This window comes from Rhinoraja longicauda, chromosome 8 (genome assembly GCF_053455715.1).
Source record: "Rhinoraja longicauda isolate Sanriku21f chromosome 8, sRhiLon1.1, whole genome shotgun sequence".
In the NCBI taxonomy this organism is placed as follows: domain Eukaryota; kingdom Metazoa; phylum Chordata; class Chondrichthyes; order Rajiformes; family Arhynchobatidae; genus Rhinoraja; species Rhinoraja longicauda.
Window position 1 is genome coordinate 5,399,531 of NC_135960.1, and position 21,797 is coordinate 5,421,327.

At 47.9% G+C, this 21,797-nt stretch overlaps 1 protein-coding gene across 1 annotated transcript in view; it reads right to left on the minus strand.

The window, feature by feature from the left end:
- Positions 1 to 21,797, minus strand: part of pdia5 (protein disulfide isomerase family A, member 5) — a 139,752-nt gene that overhangs the window by 95,584 nt on the left and 22,371 nt on the right. The window contains exons 6-8 of the mRNA XM_078404316.1: positions 20,487 to 20,532; positions 15,652 to 15,744; positions 1,598 to 1,658 (exon numbers count right to left, since the gene is read on the minus strand). Coding sequence (XP_078260442.1) covers positions 1,598 to 1,658; positions 15,652 to 15,744; positions 20,487 to 20,532 — 200 coding nt within the window. The remainder of the gene's footprint in view (positions 1 to 1,597; positions 1,659 to 15,651; positions 15,745 to 20,486; positions 20,533 to 21,797) is intronic.

Consider the following 21,797-nt stretch of genomic DNA (forward strand, 5'->3'; position numbering starts at 1 on the left):
GAATAACGTTTAGTGCAAGGTAAAGCCAGCAAAGTCCAGGATCAAGGATCGTCTCAGGGTCACCTATGAGATAGATAGTAGTTCAGGACTGCTCTCTGGTTGTGGTAGGATGGTTCAGTTGCCTGATAACAGCCGGGAAGAAACTGTCCCTGAATCTGGAGGTGTGCGTTTTCACACTTCTGTACCTTTTGCCTGATAGGAGAGGGGGGAGAAGAGGGAGTGGCCGGGGTGAGACTGGTCCTTGATTATGCTGCTGGCCTTGCCGAGGCAGCGTGAGGTGTAGATGGAGTCAATGGAAGGGAGGTTGGTTTGTGTGATGGTCTGGGCTGCGTCCACAATTCAGTTCCTCGAGCTTATTCTAGGCGGCTCAGTGGCACGGCTGGTAAAGCTGAGATAGTGAGTGCTTGATACGCTATCAATGTGAGAGTACAGCTGCAACTAACTTGCATCTGCGCCTCTCTGCAATCTTTGCAGCTCTTGTGAATTTTTTTAAATGTTTTTTGACAGTAAGTGGTTCCAGTTAATTATTCAGCAAACCCAGTGTCTGTGGCAATGATCAATCCCTCAGTAACTCAGCGGGTCAGGCAGAAACTCTGTGGAGAAAAAAAGATGGGAGACATTTGGGGTTGGGACCCTTTTTCAGTCCCGATCCAAAACGTCACCCATTCTTTTTTCTCCAGAGATTTTGCCTGACCCACTGAATTACGCCAGAACCTTGTGTCTATCTTCGGTATAAGCCAGCATCTGTAGTTTAGACAATAGACAATAGGTGCAGGAGTAGGCCATTCGGCCCCTCGAGCCAGCACCGCCATTCAATGTGATCATGGCTGATCATTCTCAATCAGTACCCAGTTCCTGCCTTCTCCCCATACCCCCTGACTCCGCTATCCTTAAGGGCTCTGTCTAGCTCTCTCTTGAATGCACTCAGAGAATTGGCCTCCACTGCCTTCTGAGGCAGAGAATTCCACAGATTCACAACTCTCTGACTGAAAAACATTTTCCTCATCTCCGTTCTAAATGGCCTACCCCTTATTCTTAAACTGTGCCCCCTGGTTCTGGTTTCTACAAGGCTAATAGGGCAGTTGCCTTACAGCGCCAGAGACCCGGATCCGATCCTGATCTTGGGTGCTGTTGTCTGTGTGGAGTTTGCACATTCTCCCTGTGACCGAGTGGGTTGTCTCCAGATGCCCTGATCTCCTCCCACATCTCAAAGATGCGAGTTTGTAGGTTCATTGGCCTCTGTAAATTGAACTCTTTTAAATTCATCCAGTGAATTGGCCTCTACTGCCTTCTGTGACAGAGAATTCCACAAATTTACAACTCTCTGGGTCTCACCTCAGTTTTAAATGGCCTCCGCTTTATTCTGAGACTGTGGCCCCCGGGTTCTGGACTCCCCCAACATCGGGAACATTTTTCCTGCTTCTAGCTTGTCCAGCCAGTCCTTTTATAATTTTATACGTTTCTAATAAGATCCCCTCTCATCCTTCTAAATTCCAGTGAATACAAGTTGTGGGCGTTGTGGGCTGTACATAGAGTACACACATTCAATGCAACCGATAGGTTTTGTACGTGGATGCATACACATAAGATAACTCACATGGAGCATAGAACATCGTGAGAATTGGCCGCTCTTCCTTCTTTGTTAATCTCCTGAATTCCTAAGGAAAAGGAAACACAAAAGGAGGAAGTCAAGACTTGTCACAGAACAGAAGTGGTGGAAATGGTAATAAGCTGATAAAACAAACCCGAATACTTCAGCAAAGTGCTGGGTGTTCATGATCACGAGTGACAGGCACGATAGTGGTGTTTAAGAAGCTTTTAGCTGGGCACACGGATACTCAGGGAACGGAAGGATCTTCATGATTATAAAATCACAAGTGATAGGAGCAGAATTCGGCCCATCAAGTCTACTCCGCCATTCAATCACGGCTGATCTATCATATCATATCATATCATATCATATCATATCATATCATATCATATCATATCATATCATCATATCATATCATATCATATCATATATATACAGCCGGAAACAGGCCTTTTCGGCCCACCAAGTCCGTGCCGCCCAGCGATCCCCGTACATTAACACTATCCTACACCCACTAGGGACATTTTTTACATTTACCCAGCCAATTAACCTACATACCTGTACGTCTTTGGATCTCTCCCTCCTAACCCCATTCTCCTGCCTTCTCCCCATTACCCCTGACACCCGTACTAATCAATAACCCATTTTTATCTCTGCCTTAAAAATTATCCATTGACTTGACCTCCACGGCCTTCTGTGGCAATGAATTCCACAGATTCACCACTCACAGATGCACCACCACCAGGGAGCGCTGTACTGCTCCCTGTCTGCTGAGCGGAGATCTTATCGAAACGTATAAGATTATTAAGGGGTTGGGCACGTTAGAGGCAGGAAACATGTTCCCAATGTTGGGGGAGTCCAGAACAAGGGGCCACAGTTTAAGAATAAGGGGTAGGCCATTTAGAACTGAGATGAGGAAAAACTTTTTCAGTCAGAGTTGTAAATCTGTGGAATTCTCAGCCTCAGAAGGCAGTGGAGGCCAATTCTCTGAATGCATTCAAGAGAGAGCTAGATAGAGCTCTTAAGAATAGCGGAGTCAGGGGGTATGGGGAGAAGGCAGGAACGGGGCACTGATTGAGAATGATCAGCCATGATCACATTGAATGGCGGTGCTGGCTCAAAGGGCCGAATGGCCTCCTCCTGCACCTATTGTCTAAGTCTACTCCGCCATTCAATCACGGCTGATCTATCTCTCCCTCCTAACCCCATTCTCCTGCCTTCTCCCCATTACCCCCGACACCCGTACTAATCAATAATCCATTTATCTCTGCCTTAAAAATTATCCATTGACTTGACCTCCACGGCCTTCTGTGGCAATGAATTCCACAGATTCACCACCCACAGATACGCCACCACCAGGGAGCGCTGTACTGCTCCCTGTCTGCTGTCCTTTGGTCAAGACACTCAGCAGAGTTGCCTGCTCAAGAATAAAGTAGGCAGCACAATAGTGTAGGAAAAAAACTGCAGATGCTGGTTAAAATGCACGGTGGCACAGCGGTAGAGTTGCTGCCTTACAGCGAATGCAGCGCCGGAGACTCAGATTCGATCCTGACTACGAGCGCCGTCTATACGGAGTTTGTACGTTCTCCCCGTGACCTGCGTGGGTTTTCTCCGAGATCTTCGGTTTCCTCCCACACTCCAAAGACGTACAGGTATGTAGGTTAATTGGCTGGGCAAATGTAGAAATTGTCCCTAGTGGGTGTAGGATAGTGTTAGTGTGCCGGGATCGCTGGGCGGCGCAGACCCGGTGGGCCGAAGGGCCTGTTTCTGCGCTGTATCTCTAAATCTAAAAAAAATCTTAAAAAAAAAATAATCTAAAAATCGAAGGTAGACACAAAATGCTGGAGTAACTCAGCGGGTCAGGCAGCATCTCTGGAGAGAAGGAAAGGGTGGGTCGAGAACCTTCTTCAGACTGACGTCAGGGAAGGGGGCGGGACAAAGATAGAATGTAGTCGGAGACAGGAAGACTAGTGGGAGAACTGGGAAGGGGGAGGGGATAGAGAGGGAAAGCAGGGACACTCTGAAGTTAGGGAAGTCAGTGTTCATACCGCAGGGGTGTAAACCACCCAAGTGCAGCTAACACACAGCGCCAGAGGCCCGGGTTGGATCCTGACAGCTGGCACTGCCCTGTGCTCGTTTGCCTTGTGATACTGTGGGGTTTCTCTGGGTTCTCTGCTCTCCTCCCACTTCTCAAACGCATGGGGGGGGGGGGTTGTTGGATTAGTTAACCCCTGTAAATTGCCTCGAATGTAGTGTGATGGCAGGACTTTCATATGTAGAAAGACTGGATAGACTAGGCTTATACTCGCTGGAATTTAGAAGACTGAGGGGGGATCTTATAGAAACATATAAAATTCTTAAGGGGTTGGAGAGGCTAGATGCGGGAAGATTGTTCCCGATGTTGGGGAAGTCCAGAACAAGGGGTCACAGCTTAAGGATAAGGGGGAAGTCTTTTAGGACCGAGATGAGAAAACATTTCTTCACACAGAGAGTGGTGAGTCTGTGGAATTCTCTGCCACAGAAGGTAGTTGAGGCCAGTTCATTGGCTATATTTAAGAGGGAGTTAGATGTGGCCCTTGTGGCTAAAGGGATCAGGGGGTATGGAGAGAAGGCAGGTACAGGTTACTGAGCTGGATGATCAGCCATGATCATATTGAATGGCCTACTCCTGCACCTATTTTCTATGTTTCTATGTTTCTATGACAACCCGCTGAAGAGCTCTACTCTCTGCCTCCGTGCAGCTGAGATACCACACAGGGATGCCATGTGTTAGGATGCTCTCTATGGTCCAGCGGTAGAAGGTCGTCAGCAGCTGTTGGGGCAGACCAGACTTTTTCAGTGTTCTTGGGTAGAACAGTCGTTGCTGCACCTTCTTGACCAGCGCAGCAGTGTTAGTGGACCATGTGAGATCCTCCGAAATGTGAGTGTCCAGAAACTTGAAGCTGGACACTCTCTCCACACTGTCCCCGTTGATAAAGATCGGGGCGTATTCCCCATTGTGTGACCTCCTGAAGTTGATGATCAGCTCCTTGGTCTTAGAGGTGTTTAGGGACAGGTTGTTATCAGAGCACCAGTCCGCCAGGTTCTGCACCTCCGCTCTATAGTTTGTTTCATCACCGTTGGTGATCAGCCCGATCACCGTTGTGTCGTCTGCAAACTTGACAGTGGTGTTGGTGTCGAATGCAGGAACACAGTCGTGTGTGAATAGGGAGTAGAGCATGGGGCTCAAAACACAGCCCTGTGGTGTGCCGGTACTCACGGTGATAGTGGAGGACAGGGTACACTAATCCTACCGTGCTGGGCGGCGCAGCGGTAGCGTCGCTGCCTTACAGCGCTTGCAGCATCAGAGACCCGGGTTCGATCCCGACCACGGGTGCTGTCTGAACGGAGTTTGTTGGTCCTCCCCGTGACCACGTGGGTTTTCTCCGAGATCATCGGTTTGTCCCCAAACTCCAAAGACGTGCAGGTTTATAGGTTCTGTGGCTTGGTATAAGTATAAATTGTCCCTAGTGTGGGGAGGATTGTGTTAGTGTGCGGGGATCGCTGGGCCAAAGGGCCTGTTTCCGCGCAGTATCTCTAAACTAAACGACCTTAAAGATAAACACAAAATGCTGGAGTAACTCAGCAGGTCTTGCAGCACCTCTGGAGAAAATGGAATAGGTGACGTTTCGGGTCGAGATCCTTCTTCAGACTGCAAAAAAGGGTTTGAAGAAGGGTCTCGTCCCAAAGCGTCATCCATTCCTTTTCTCCAGAGCTGTTGCCTGAGCCGCAAAGTTACTCCACCATTTTGTGTTTACTAGTTTAGTTTAGAGATACAACGCGGAAACAGGCCCGTCAGCCCTCCATGTCTGCGCCGAGCAAATGATTCCCACACATTAACACTATCCCACGGACACGAGGGACAATTTACATTTATACCAAACCATCCAAAGTGCAAACCTGTATGTCTTTGGAGTGTGGGAGGAAACCGAAGATATCGGAGTAAAACCCAACACGTACAAACTCCGTACAGGCGGCACCCGTAGTCGGATTCAACCCGGGTCTCTGCCGCTGTGCCACCTTGCCGTGCTGTCTATCTTCAGTTTCAACCATCACCTGCAGGTTCCTTCCTGCACAATCCTACTGTAAACATCTTTTTATTCTCCCCACATTCTCGGGCAACCTATTTCCAGATTCCGCCTCATAGAAAACATAGAAACATAGAAAATAGGTGCAGGAATAGGCCATTCGGCCCTTCGAGCCTGCACCGCCATTCAATATGATCATGGCTGATCATCCAGCTCAGTAGCCTGTACCTGCCTTCTCTCCATACCCCCTGATCCCTTTAGCAAAAAGGGCCACATCTAACTCCCTCTTAAATATAGCCAATGAACTGGCCTCAACTACCTTCTGTTGCAGAGAATTCCACAGACTCACCACTCTCAGTCCATAGAGCTTAGAGGACCATCGGACCACAGCTACCAACCTTGGAGGGCATCTACAACACACGATGCCTCAGAAAAGCCACCAGCATCCACAAAGACTCTTCACACCCCTGCAACAGTCTGTTCGAACTTCTACCATCGGGCAGACGCTACAAGGCCTTCTACGCCCGCACCTCCAGACTCAGGAACAGCTTCATCCCCAGGGCCATAGCTGCTATGAACCGGTCCTGCTGAGCCGGATGGTCACATCGCACAGTGAACCGGCACAGATCTACTTGCACTTTATTCTGTTTTAAAACTGTTTCTAATTTTGTTTCACTGGGTTGTCTAAATTTATACTGACTAGCTAATTAATTTATTGCATCGTATGGGAGGCGCATTCCCAATCTCGTTGTACAATGACAATAAAGATATATTGTATTGTATTGTAAATGGTGGTTGATGATTGGTACAGACTCATTGGGGCGAAGGGGCCTGTTTTATTGCTGTTTCTCTATGACTGAGGATGCAAAAGATCCCTTGGTACCAGGATATTTCAGGAGCAGCAGGGGAGTGCTGGCATTGCTGATCTACTCTCCTTGCATACCATTGAAACAGATTGCATCGTCATTTCTTACTGTGCTGCTTATGGGAACATGCTATGTGCAATTTGGCTGCCACATTCGGCTGCAGTAAATTGTGATCACACTTCAAAACGTAATTCAATCGGCTTTGCTCCTCTTTAGTGTGTCCTGAGGTGGCCAAAGGCATTCGTTAAATGCAAATTTCCTCTTTATTTGGCGACAAAATAAACACCGCTCTTCAAAAGGTCTCCACATTTTTTCCACCCTGCAACCAGAAAGATTTATACGACATGTTTTTTTTACCCCCTGAATGATTCAACGGATGCCTCGTGTTTAAAATGAGCAATTGACTTCACCATTGATATCCTGCCTGCGTTTCGCCCCAGCTCTTCCCATTAGCGTGTACAAGTTGTTCCCACTTTACAAACAGCCCGCACGCAGGAACAAGCATTTAGCTGTATGGGGTCCTTGACGGAGATGGCTCCCCTGGCCACCTGACGGAGATGGCTCCATGGCCCCCTGAAGGAGATGGCTCCACTGGCCCCCTGATGGAGATTGCTCCATGGGGCCCCTGTTGGAGACGGCTCCATGGGCCCCTGACGGAGATGGGTCCACCTGCCCCCTGACGGAGATGGGTCCACCGGCCCCCTGACGGAGATGGGTCCTCCGGCCCCCTGACGGAGATGACTCAACTGGCCCCCTGATGGAGATTGCTCCATGGAGCCCCTGATGGCGATGGCTCCACTGGCCCCCGATGGAGATGGCTCTACTGGCCCCCTGATGGAGATGGCTCTACTGGCCCCCTGACGGAGACTTGGCTCGCGGCCTCCTTACGGAGATGGCTTTGCCTGATGCTGTGAGACTAAAGGCGACTGTTCTTGGCACAAACTGCAATTTTGCCACATCAAACCCAGCAACAATAGCTTCTCGTTAACAGTGTCCATTTTGCAAATCCTATCTGGACACCCCATCCAGACCAGCAGCAGTGTCCTTCGTACAACCACCAATGGCATTTAAAAGTGTAGGGAGAAAGCGCAGATGCTGGTTTACACCAAAGATAGACACAAAATGCTGGAGTAACTCAGCTGGACAGGCAGCATCTCTGGAGGGAAGGAATGGGTGACGTTTCGGGTCGAGACTGAAAAAGGGTCTCAACCCATAACGTCACCCATTCCTTCTCTCCAGAGACGCTGCCTGTGCCGCTGAGTTACTCTGGCATTTTGTGCCTGTCTTCAATTGCCTTTAAAGCCTTGACTGCAGTAAAAACTTACGGTGTCATTCTTTGCTGGAGACGGGCTCGGGCTAGCGTTAAGAATGGCAAACCAGAATTTATGAATGCTTCTCCCGATTACTTATTCCTACGGGGCAACGTAACACCGCAGGCATCCGATGGGAGCTCTGTTCAGGGCCGCATTTCTGACTCGTGGACTGTTAGGGATACGAACAATTGGTTCAGGAATACCTGCATCCAGGACCGTAAGAATTTGCAGCAAATTGTGGACTCAGCCCAGGCCATCACACAAACCAACCTCCCTTCTAGTGACTCCATTTATACCTCGGCAAGGCCAGCAGCTTAATCAAGGACGGGTCGCACCCTGGCTAACCCCTCTTCCATCAGGCTAAACGTATAGAAGTGTGAAAACTCACACCACCAGAATCAGGGACAGTTTCTTCCCGGCTGTTATCAGGCAACTGAACCATCCTACCACAACCAGAGAGCAGTGCTGAACTACCTATCCACCTCTTTGGTGACCCTCAGACTATTCGCGACCGGACTTTGCTGGCTTTACCTTGCACTAAACGTTATTCCCTTATGATGTATCTGCACACTGTCAATGGCTCGACTGCAATCATGTATTGTCTTTCTGCTGATTGGTGAAAGCTTTTCACTGTACCTCGATACACATGACAATAAACTAAACTGAACTGAATTCTCTGGAGCAGAACCCTTCCATAACCTGAGAAAGAGATGTATCCTACATTAGTGTGGTGCTTTACACACTAAACATATGATGGTTTCTATAATTTGCTATAAGTGGAAACACACTAGCTCCACTCGTTTCTGCTTTCCGCAGAGATTATTCCTTCCGCAACTCCCTGGTCCACTCATCCCTTCCCACCCAAACCACCCCTTCCCCAGGGGACTTTCCCCTGCAACCGCAGGAGATGCAACACCTGTCCTTATACCTTTCTCCCTCGATTCCGTCCAGGAACCCCGACAGTCCTTTCAGGTGAGGCAGAGGTTCACTTGCACCTCCTCCAACCTCATCCGCTGAATCCTGTGTTCTCGTTGCCGGCTCCTATACATCGGCGAGACCAAGCGCAGACTTGGTGATCGTTTTTCTGAACATTTACGCTAGGTCCGCCTTGGCCTCCGCGATCTCCCAGTTGCCAAACATCATTAGTGGCCGCCTTGGCCCACAGTGATACAGTGTGGAAACTGACTCTTGGGCCCAACTTGCCCACACCAGCCAACTTGTCCCAGCTACACTAGTCCCACCTGCCTGCGCTTGGTCCATATATCTCCAAACCTGTCCTATCCATGTGTCTGTCTAACTGTTTCTTAAATGTTGGGGGATTTAAATGCCCTCGGCCATCTCATCTGGCAGCTTGTCCCAGATACCCAGCACCCTTTGGTTAGTTAGCTCAGTTTATTGTCACGGGCACCGAGGTGCAGTGAAAAGCTTTTGTTGCATGCTATCCAGTCAGCAGAAAGACAACACAAGATTACAATTGATCCATTTACAGCGTGAAAGTGGGACAACGTAGTAGAGGGAAGATAAGACACAAAAAGCCGGCGTAACTCAGCGTCTCTGGGGAGAAGGGACGGCTGACGTTTCGGGTCGAGACTGGTGGACTCGTGGGAAATGGGTGCTCGATGGTTGGTGTGGATTTGGTGGGTAGACGAGGTTGTTTTCATGCTGTATCTCTAAACTAAACCTCAGCAGGAGCCATCCCTGGCAAGGTGATGTTAACGTTCATCTTTTTGTTTCTTTTTGGTGGCAGCTGTGGGTTTTTGAGAGGGCTTTACAGCTAACCGCAGTTTATTTTTTTGAAGAGGGTGCACAATACACTACGCTGGCGGTGAAATGAATGATTAGAAATTGGATGGATACGTGCCAATTTTTGCCTGATTGGAGTACTGTGTGCAGTTTTGGTCTCCTGATTTGAGGAAGGACTATTGAGGCAGTGCAGCGTAGGTTCACAAGGTTAATCCTCGGGATGGAGGGACTGTCATATGAGGAAAGATTATAGACAATAGGTGCAGGAGTAGGCCATTCGGCCCTTCGAGCCAGCACCACCATTCAATGTGATCATGGCTGATCATTGGAAAGACTGGGCTTGTATTCACTGGAGTTTAGAAGGACAGGAGGGGATCTTATAGAGACGTATAAAATTAAAAAAGGACTGGACAAGCTAGATGCAGGAAAAATGTTCCCAATGTTGGGGGAATCCAGAACCAGGGGACACAGTCGAAGAATAAAGGTGGAGGCCATTTAAAACTGAGGAGAGAAGAAACTTTTCACCCAGAGAGTTGTGAATTTGTGGAATTCTCTGCCACAGAGGGCAGTGGAGGCCAATTCACTGGATACATTTAAAAGAGGGTTAGATAAGAGCTCTAGGGGCTAGCGGAATCAAGAGATATGAGGAGAAGGCAGGCACGGGTTACTGATTGTGGATGATCAACCATGATCACAATGAATGGCAGTGCTGGCTGGAAGGGTCAAATGGCCTCCTCCTGCACCTATTTTCTATGTTTCTATGATTACACTTCTGTGAAACACCTTGAAGCATTTTCCTGCATTAAAAGCACTAAGTGTATGGAAGTTGTCACGGAAAGAGTCAATGTCAGGCAGAATATATGCACATTTCATTACAATTATTTCTCCTCCGCTGAAGTGATTCCACACCTCAAAATGAAAAGGTAAGGAGTTTTCTCTCAAATAATGAAGCCTTTGTCCTATCAATTAGCAGGGATAGTTTTTATTGCAGCTCGAGAAAGTGGTGAGGAGCCAACTCTTTAAACCGTCGGGGAGTCCCTCTAGTATTAGGTAGGAAATTTCACGACTTACACCTTGCAATGATTAACAAGAGTGATATATTTTATTTAGCTTAGAGTATAGAGATTAGGTGGCGCAGTGGTAGAGTTGCTGCCTTACAATAGACAATAGACAATAGGTGCAGGAGGAGGCCATTCGGCCCTTCAAGCCAGCACCGCCATTCAATGTGATCATGGCTGATCATTCTCAATCAGTACCCCGTTCCTGCCTTCTCCCCATACCCCCTGACTCCGCTATCCTTAAGAGCTCTATCTAGCTCTCTCTTGAATGCATTCAGAGAATTGGCCTCCACTGCCTTCTGAGGCAGAGAATTCCACAGATTCACAACTCTCTGACTGAAACGTTTTTCCTCATCTCAGTTCTAAATGGCCTACCCCTTATTCTTAAACTGTGGCCCCTGGACTCCCCCAACATTGGGAACATGTTTCCTGCCTCTAATGTGTCCAACCCCTTAATAATCTTATACGTTTCGATAAGATCCCCTCTCATCCTTCTAAATTCCAGTGTATACAAGCCTAGTCGCTCCAGTCTTTCAACAGCGAATGCAGCGCCGGAGATCCTGACCACGGGTGCTCTTGAAAAGTGGAGAACATTTCACCATGGAAAAGGTTTGGTGAGTGGTCAGGTAGACCATGACCAGAAGACATGGCAGAAGTCTTAGACCATTCGGCCCATTGGGACTGCTCTGCCATTCGATCGTGGCTGATCTGTTTTCCGCCCATTCTCCTGCCTTCTCCCCGAAAACCTTTGACACCCTTACTAATCAAGAACTTGTCACTCAGCCTTAAAAATACCCCATGACTTGGCGGCCACAGCCGTCTGCGGCAACGAATTCCACAATCTCACTATCCCCAGGCTAAAGAAATCCCTTCCCAACTCTATCCTAAATGTATGTCCTTCTATTCTGAGGCTGTGCCCTCTGATCCAAGACTCTCCCACCACTGGAAACTTCCTCTCCATATCCACTCTACCTAGGCCTTTCATTAACTCCGTTGTTGTGGGAAACCCAGCCTCTGACCTGCTATGGAGGCAGAAAACTTACATACAGAAAGAATTAAGTTTCTTATCAGCAATGACTCCCAGGATTTTAAGATCATAATAATTGGAACAGAATTAGACCATTCGGCTCATCAAGTCTACTCTGCCATTCAATCACGGCTGATCTATCTCTCCCTCCTAACCCCATTCTCCTGCCTTCTCCCCATAACCCCTGACACCTGTACTAATCAAGAATCTATCATTCTCCATCTTAAAATGTCCATTGGCGGCCTCCACAGCCTTGTGTGGCAATGAATTCCACAGATTCACCACCCTCGGACTGAAGAAATTCCTCCTCATCTCCTCCCGAAAGGAATGTCCTTTAATTCTGAGGCTGTGACCTCTGGTCCTCGACTCCCCCACTTGTGGAAACATCCTCGCCACATGCACTGAATCCAGGCCTTTTAGCGGCAGAAATCAGAGATGATAATTCTGTTGACCGTCAAGAGGAAGCGCGGTAGGAACTTGTGAAAACTCCAATCGACTCTCAAAATGAAAAGGGTGCACACCAAGCACTTGTAAGCAGAGGTTTTGTGGTCTGCAGAGTGATGCCCACATCTCCATTTTTGTGGCTTCTCAATTTCTGCACGTCAAGATATTAATCATGCCTCTACCGCGAGTGTTAGATTCTGTGGTTGGTTTTCAGCCAAGCTGCGATCATGTTTTACTTTGTGCAGGAAGGGACTGCAGATGTTAGTTTAAAATACTGACTCCAGTCTGAAGATGGGTCTCGAGCCGAAACGTCACCCATTCCTTCCCTCCAGAGATGCTGCCTGTCTCATTGAGTTGCTCCAGCATTGTGCCTATCTTCACGTTTTACTTTTCTATTTCAGACTCACTTCAGACTACCACCCCAGTAACGGACTGTTCCAGATGCTACGATCAGGCAAACGCCTCCGCTGTCACGCTGTAAAAACGGAGAGGATGAGACGGAGTTTCTTCCCACAGGCCATCAGGACTGTCAACTTTTATAACCCCAGAGACTACATTTTTGTCTACACTATAGTAACTTATTAACTTTATTTATATGCTGTAACTGTAATTCTTTTTTGTGCACAATCCGCAGGCATTGCCACTTTCATTTCACTGCACATCGTGTATGTGTATGTGACAAATAAATTTGACTTGACTTGGAGGGGATGCTCACCACTTGATAAAGACAATGCGTCGGGGATGTAGAGGTAAGCTTGTAAGGAACATAGACCAGTGGTGAAAGGCCTGTTCACTGTGCAATCATTTCTGAGGCCAATCTTCAGATATCACCTTTTCTCTAAAAGTTTCGATGAAAGGCTCGACATGAGATGACAATTCATCTTTAAGGTATATTTGAAGGTGATTTAATCAAATTTCTTTATGCAGACAACTTTGGAGCACACAATACTTAGCTCGTGGGCTTTTAAGGGAAGTGAAAGAGTCAGAGCTTTAGGAGATAGGGGCGCACTGTAGTGCAACAGTACAGTTGCTGCCTTGCAACGCCAGAGACCCAGGTTTGATCTTGACTACAAGTGATGTCTGCCCGTTCTCCCTCTGACCGCTTGGGATTTTCCCTGGATGCTCCGGTTTCCTCCCACACTCCAAAGACATACATGTTTGTAGATCGTGTAGGAAAGACCTGCAGATGCTGGTTTAAATCGAAGGTAGACACAAAATGCTGGAGTCACTCAGCGGGTCAGGCAGCATCTCGGGAGAGAAGGAATGGGTGACGTTTCAGGTCGACATCCTTCTTCACACTGAGTTACTCCAGCATTTTGCGTCTACCACGTTTGTAGGTTAATTGGCTTTGGTGAGTTGCAATATTGGCCCTCGTGTGTGTAGGTTGGTGTACGAGGCGATTGCTGGTCGGCATGGACTTGGTGGGCAGAAGGGCCTGCTTCCGTCCTGCATCTCTAAGAAGTGCCTGTTCCCGCGCTGACATCTCTAAAGTCTGAGGATTTAGCGGGGTGGAGCTGTGCGAACAATATGCAAACCGTCTCCTTCTCTGATTATAGAACGCTAATCCTACAGTTGTTTTAGCCTCAGTGATGCATCTTGGGAACAGGCCCTTCGGCCCACCGAGTCCATGCTGCCCATCCATCACCCGCTCATACTAGTTCTACGCAATCCCACTTTCTCAACACTCCCTTCCCACTTTTGCAGAGGCCAATTAACTGACAATCTCCCCCTGGGAGAAAAACAGAGCGCATATAGAGGAAACCTACTTGGTCAAGGAGAACTTGCGAACTCCACACAGATGTTTAAAATGATTATTTTAATGCGAGAAAACTGAAATTAAACACCAAAGCTTTTGGAAAGTTAAGACTAGTGGGCATCACAGTGGCGCAGCTGGTAGAGCTGCTGCCTCACAGCGCCAGAGACCCAAGGTCAGGATCAACCCCGGGTCTCTGGCGCTGTGAGGCAGCAGCTCTACGAGCTCTACCAGCTGCGCCACTGTGACGCCCACTGGTCTTAACTTTCCAAAAGTTTTGGCGTTTAATTTCAGTTTTCGAGCAATTAAAATAATAATTTTAAACATCTTATCGGCAATTATTTCAAAACATCAAAGATGCACAGTTTTTCATTTTCTTTTAAAAAGTACTTTCCCACAAATAAATCCATCATATGAATTATAAAGATATAAGTCTGAAGAAGGGTCTCGACCTGAAACGTCACCCATTCCTTCTCTCCTGAAATGCTGCCTGACCCGCTGAGTTACTCCAGCATTTTGTGAATAAAGATAAGTGATTGGAGAAATTAATATGCTGTTGTACGGTCTTGCAGTATACTGGGCATCAGACATCATTTATGGCATAATTCCAAACATTGAAAGTTCTGGGAATGAGCATGATCCCGGGATGATCTCAGGAATGAGTGGGTTAACATATAAAGAGCGTTTGTCGGCACTGGGCCTGTACTCGCTGGAGTTTAGAAGGATGAGAAGGGGACCTCATTGAAACCTACTAAATAGTGAATATCCTGGATAGAGTGGATGTGGAGAGGATGCTTCCACTCGTGGGAGAGTCTAGGACCAGAGGACACAGCCTCAGAATAAAAGGATGTACCTTTAGAAAGGAGATGAGGAGGAATCTCTATGGTCAGAGGGTAGTGTGCATCTGGAATTCATTGCCACAGAAGGGTGTGGAGGCCAAGTCAATTGATATTTTTAAGGCAGAGATACATAGATTCTTGATTAGTACGGGTGACAGGGGTTATGGGGAGAGGGGCAGGAGAATGGGTTTCGGAGGGAGAGATAGATCAGCCATGATTGAATGGCGGAGTAGACTTGATGGGCCGAATGGCCTAATTCTGCGCCTATAACTTATGAATGTATTTGACAGCATTGGCGTTCTTGGGCACACAAGTAAAATAAACCAGCGTTGTTGTTCCCACTGAACGGCTGCTTTCCAAGGCCAACGCGTGATCATATAAAATTATTAAGGGGTTGGGCACGTTAGAGGCAGGAAATATAGAAACATAGAAAATAGGTGCAGGAGTAGGCCATTCGGCCCTTCGAGCCTGCACCGCCATTCAATATGATCATGGCTGATCATCCAACTCAGTATCCCGTACCTGCCTTCTCTCCATACCCCCTGATCCCTTTAGCCACAAGGGCCACATCTAACTCCCTCTTAAATATAGCCAATGAACTGGCCTCATGTTCCCGATGTTGGGGGAGTCCAGAACCAGGGGCCACAGTTTAAGAATAAGGGGTAGGCCATTTAGAACGGAGATGAGGAAAAACTTTTTCAGTCAGAGAGTTGTAAATCTGTGGAATTCTCTGCCTCAGAAGGCAGTGGAGGCCAATTCTCTGAATGCATTCAAGAGAGAACTAGATAGAGCTCTTAAGGATAGCGGAGTCAGGGGGTACGGGGAGAAGGAAGGAACGGGGTACTGATTGAGAATGATCAGCCATGATCACATTGAATGGCGGTGCTGGCTCGAAGGGCCGAATGGCCTACTCCTGCACCCATTGTCTGTTGTCATAAATAGTGTCGTACCTTCTCGCTGTCGACGTGAACCACATCCTTTGCCTCGGGGTTCTCTTCCCACAACGGAGCTCCGTCAGGATCCCTCATAAACGCCACCATTGACTGCGGAAGAGATCATAAAACAACACGGAGTCGGTGAGTTTCGACGCACAAGAGCACTCTTTCTCAGAAGATAAGGCGCAAAATGCCGGAGTAACTCAGCGGGTCAGACAGCATCCCTGGAGAAACGGTTTTGGGTCGAGACCCTTCTTCAGGCTAGTCAGGGGAAAGGGAAAACGAGAGATATAGACGGTGATGTAGAGAGATGTCGAACAAATGAACGAAAGATATGCAAAAAAAGTAATGGTGATAAAGGAAACAGGCACCTATAGGTTTTCTCCAGAGATGCTTGTCTGCCCAGCTGAGTTACTCCAGCTTTTTGAGTCTATTGTCGGTTTAGTTTAGAGATACAGCTCGGAAATAGGACCTTCGGACAACCGGATCCGTGCCGACCAGCGATCCTCGCACATTAACACTTTCCTACACCCACTGGAGACAGTTTTTACATTGACCAAGCCAATTAACCTACAAATCTGTACATCTTTGGAGTGTGGGAGGAAACCGAAGATCTCGGAGAAAACCCACGCAGGTCACGGGAAGAACGTACAAACACCGTACAGACGGCACCCGTAGTCAGGATTGAACCCGGGTCTCCGGCGCTGCATTCGCTGTAAGGCAGCAACTGCATGGCAGATGCAATATAATGTGGATAAATGTGAGGTTATCCACTTTGGCGGCAAGAACAGGAAAGCAGAGTATTACCTGAATGGTGGCCAATTAGGAAAAGGGGAGATGCAACGTGACCTGGGTGTCACCGTGCACCAGTCATTGAAAGCAAGCGTGCAGGTGCAGCAGGCAGTGAAGAAAGCGAATGGTATGTTGGCATTTTCATAGCAAGAGGATTTGAGTATAGGAGCAAGGAGGTTCTGCTGCAGTTGTACAGGGCCTTGGTGAGACCGCACCTGGAGTATTGTGTACAGTTTTGGTCTCCTAATCTGAGGAAAGACATTCTAGCCTTAGAGGGAGTACAGAGAAGGTTCACCAGATTGATCCCTGGGATGGCAGGACTTTCATATGAAGAAAGACTGGATAGACTAGGCTTATACTCGCTGGAATTTAGAAGACTGAGGGGGGATCTTATAGAAACATATAAAATCCTTAAGGGGTTGGAGAGGGTAGATGCGGGAAGATTGTTCCCGATGTTGGGGAAATCCAGAACAAGGGGTCGCAGCTTAAGGATAAGGGGGAAGTCTTTTAGGACCGAGATGAGAAAACATTTTTTCACACAGAGTGGTGAGTCTGTGGAATTCTCTGCCACAGAAGGTAGTTGAGGCCAGTTCATTGGCTATATTTAAGAGGGAGTTAGATGTGGCCCTTGTGGCTAAAGGGATCAGGGGGTGTGGAGAGAAGGCAGGTACAGGTTACTGAGCTGGATGATCAGCCATGATCATATTGAATGGCGGTGCAGGCTCGAAGGGCTGAATGGCCTACTCCTGCACCTATTTTCTATGTTTCTATGTTTAACTCTACCGCTGCGCCACGGCTTAAACCAGCATCTGCAGTTCTTTCCTGCACAATTTCCCAGGTTTGAACTTAAAATATTTGTGGGTTTACAAGAGATTTAATTAAAAGACGAATTTTGTCTAAAACTTCGACCCACAGGTAACTGTTGATGTTGGAATCCTGAGCAAAATACAAAGTGCTGTTAGTTGGTTGATTTTATTATCGTCGTACGTATTGAGGTACAGTGAAAAACTCTGCTTGAGTACTATCAAGGCTTACACAAGTCCAACAGTTAATGCAGAGTGAAAAACACTGGAGTGCAAGCAAGACGTACAGAGCTTTACACCGTTGTAACATTACAGTTACAGAGTAAGTGCAGATCAAAGAGGTTGAAGGGCCACAATGAGATGGGTTGGATAATCGGGAAGGCACCCGTAGTTTGTGAGAGGCCCACTCAAGAGTTTGACAACAGTGGGGGATAGACAATAGACAATAGGTGCAGGAGGAGGCCATTCGGCCCTTCGCGCCAGCACCATCATTCAATGTGATCATGGCTGATCATTCTCAATCAGTACCCCGTTCCTGCCTTCTCCCCATATCCCCTGACTCCGCTATCCTTAAGAGCTCTATCTAGCTCTCTCTTGAATGCATTTAGAGAACTGGCCTCCACTGCCTTCTGAGGCAGAGAATTCCACAGATTTACAACTCTGAAAAAGTTTTTCCTCATCTCCGTTCTAAATGGCCCACCCCTTATTCTTAAACTGTGGCCCCTGGTTCTGGACTCCCCCAACATTGGGAACATGTTTCCTGCCTCTAATGTGTCCAACCCCTTAATAATCTTATGTGTTTCAATAAGATCCCCTCTCATCCTTCTAAATTCCAATGTATACAAGCCTAGCCGCTCCAGTCTTTCAACATATGACAGTCCCTCCATTCCGGGAATTAACCTACTAAACCTACGCTGCACGCCCTCAATAGCAAGAATATCCTTCCTCAAATTTGGAGACCAAAACTGCACACAGTACTCCAGGTGCGGTCTCACTAGGGCCCTGTACAACTGCAGAAGGACCTCTTTGCTCCGACACTCAACTCCTCGGAAGAAGCATTGGAACTCCTTGGAAGAAGCATTTTTGAATCTGGTGATCATGCTTTCAAGCTTTTGCTCAATGGGAGAGGAGAGTTAGCAGAAGCGCTAGAGGAAACAGAGTGTAGCACGGTGGCGCAGCGGGCGATTTGCTGCCTTACAGCGCCAGAGACCCGGGTTCGATCCTCACAACGGATGCTTGTCCGTACGGAGTTTGTACGTTCTCCCCGAGACCCGCGCGGGTTTTCTCCGAGATCTTCGGTTCCCTCCCACACTCCAAAGACATACAGGTTTGTAGGCTAATTGGCTTGGTACAACTGTAAAATTGTCTCTGGTGCTTGTAGGGTAGTGTAACTGTGCAGGGATCGCTGGTCGGTGCGGACTCGGTGGGCCGAAGGGCCTGTTTCCGCGCTGTATCTCTAACCTAACTAAACTAAACTCCAAAGATGTACAGGTTTTTAGGTTAATTGACTTGGTATAATTGTAAAATTGTTCCTAGCGTGTGTAGGATAGCGCTCGTGTACGGTGGTCGCTGTTCGGCACGGACTCGGTGGGCCGAAGGGCCTGTTTCCACGCTGCATCTCTTAAACTACCACAAACTAAAACCAAAAAGTGATAAAGCCTTATAATTAGCCGATCTGAGGCTGCACAATAATTGGCTTCTCTGAGTCAGAGCTGTGGAGGAGTCAGAATAGAGAGAAAAAAAACCAGAATCTGCTTTCTTTTTTTCTGTCCAGAGATTCCTTCTATGGATGCCAGGGAACAGACTGCGAGGCAGCACAAAGTCTGAATAGCAGCCAAAGTCTCCTGTTGTAGATTCACAAAGAATGGATCAGTCACTGTGACACGAAGATGCAAACATCTACAACTGAATGGAGGCTGCACACAACCTCCATGTATTGGGTACAGTGCCTGCCTTGTGCAACTTTCATCTCATTAGAGGGGAGACGGTGGCCAAGGGATTTATCATCCTGTCCGCGGCTAAAGACCACGTTATTGGATTAGCGAGAAAAGAGATGTTCATGAGTGCGTCGTGAATGCCCGCGGACAGGAAAACAGGTCTCGCCGGCAGACGGCACACATGGCCAGTTGTGCCAAGCGGCATGGTCAGAGAAATCTCTTGGCCATAATGTTACTCCATTATGCTTTTTACTGGAATGAAAGTGACATGTGTGCAAGACCATACATTGAAGCACATTACATTAGGAGGGGGGGCAGCACAGTAGGAGAGTTGCTGCCTTACAGCGCCAGAGACCCAGGTTCGATCCTGACTACGGGTGCTGTCCGTACGGAGTTTGTACGTTCTCCTCGTGACTGCCTGGATTTTCTCCGGGTGCTCCGGTTTCTTCCCACACTACAAATACGTACGGGTTTGTAGGTTAATTGCAGTATAGTGCAGGTGTACGGGGTAATCGCTGGTCGGCGCGGACCCTGTGGGCTGAAGGGCCTGTTTCCACACTGTATCTCTAAAGTCTAACGTCTCAGCCATCCTACCGACAACAAGAGAGCGGTCCTGGGCTACTATCTACCTCATTGGAGACCCTCGGACTTCACTGGGCTTTATCTTGCACTGAACATTATTCACGCTATCCCCTTTATCATGTATTTGTTCACTGTGGATGGCTCAATTGTAATCATGTTTTGTCATTCCGCTGTCTGGTTAGCTGGCAGCTTTTCACTGCACCTCGATACACGTGACAATAAACTAAACTCCACTCTAAAGTCACTGCAAATTATGGTACTCGAAAATATACTGATGAGAACTTGAGTTTTAATTGCCCACGGGTACAAATCCCTCAAGCTCGGGCGGTCACGGTGGCGCAGCGGTAGAGTTGCTGCCTTACAGCGAATGCAGCGCCGGAGATCAGGGTTCGATCCCGACTACGGGTGCTGTCTGTACGGAGTTTGTACGTCCTCCCCGTGACCTGCGTGGGTGCTCTCCTGAGATCTTCGGTTTCTCCCCACACTCCAAAGACGTACAGGTTTGTAGGTTAACTGGCTTGGTATAAATGTAAAAATTGTCCCTAGCGGGTTTATGATAGTGTTAATGTGCGGGGATCACTGGTCGGCGCGGACCCGGTGGGCCGAAGGGCCTGTTTCCGTGCCGTATCTCTTAACTAAAACAATACTGCGATAACGACAAAGCATTGTTTAAGCAAGCACGTGGAGACCGCAGGTGTGCAGCTGAGCGCAAAGATTTGGCACAAGGTTTTATTACCTTGAAGGTTTCAGGCCTCTCGTACTCAACGTGGAAACCGCCATCCCTGAAAGGCAGAAGCAAACAGTGCTCAATTACTTTGATGAACAGACATCACCCAAAAACACTTCATGCATTGGCGAACCCACTACGTTTCCATTGCACCTTGTGTAGGAAGCAACTGCAGAAGATGGTTTACACCATGGAGACAAATTGATGGAGTGACACAGTGGGACAGGCATAGGCCTCCATGGGCGCAAAGGGGCCCGTTTCATTCCTGTGTCTCTATGACCGAGTCTGCAAAAGATCCCTTGGTACCATCAAATCTGGACAACAGCAGTTCATGAGTTCATAAGTAGTATAAGAAAATAACTGCAGATGCTGGTACAAATCGAAGATATTTATTCACTAAATGCTGGAGTAACTCAGCAGGTCAGGCAGCATCTCAGGAGAGAAGGAATGGGTGACGTTTCGGGTCGAGATCCTTTCTTCAGACTGATGTCAGGGGGGCAGGACAAAGGAAGGATATAGGTGGAGACAGGAAGATAGAGGGAGATCTGGGAAGGAGGAGGGGAAGAGAGGGACAGAGGGACTATCTAAAGTTGGAGCCCAGCGGTATGAACATTGACTTCTCCAACTTTAGATAGTTCCTCTGTCCCTCTCTTCCCCTCCTCCTTCCCAGATCTCCCTCTATCTTCCTGTCTCCACCTATGTCTTTCCTTCCCCCTGACATCAGTCTGAAGAAGGGTCTCGACCCGAAACGTCACCCATTCCTTCTCTCCTGAGATGTTGCCTGACCTGCTGAGTTACTCCAGCATTTTGTGAATGAGTTCATAAGTGATCGGAGCAGAATTAGGCCTTTCAGCCCATCAAGTCTGCTCCAACCATTCAATCATGGATGGTCTATCTTTCCCTCTCAAACCCCATTCTCCAGCCTTCTCTCAATAAAAACCCCCTGACACCCGCACTAATCAAGAATCTATCTGTCTCTGCCTTAAAAATATCCAATGACTTGGCCTCCACAGCCTTCTGCGGCAGTCTGATAAAGGGTCTCGACCCAAAATGTCACCTATTCCTTTTTCTCCGGAGATGCTGCCTGACCCGTTGAGTTACTCCAGCATTTCGTGTCTACCCGTGCCAAGTTAACAGAATCATAGAACAGGCAGGGTACGGGTGTCAGGGGTTTTGGGGAGGAGGCAGGAGAATGGGGGTTAGGAGGGAGAGATAGATCAGCCGTGATTGAATGGAGTGGAGATACTTGAAGGGCCGAATGGCCTAATTCTGCTCCTATCACTTATGTTCTTATGATATCAGTGTGGAGCAATTTCTCAC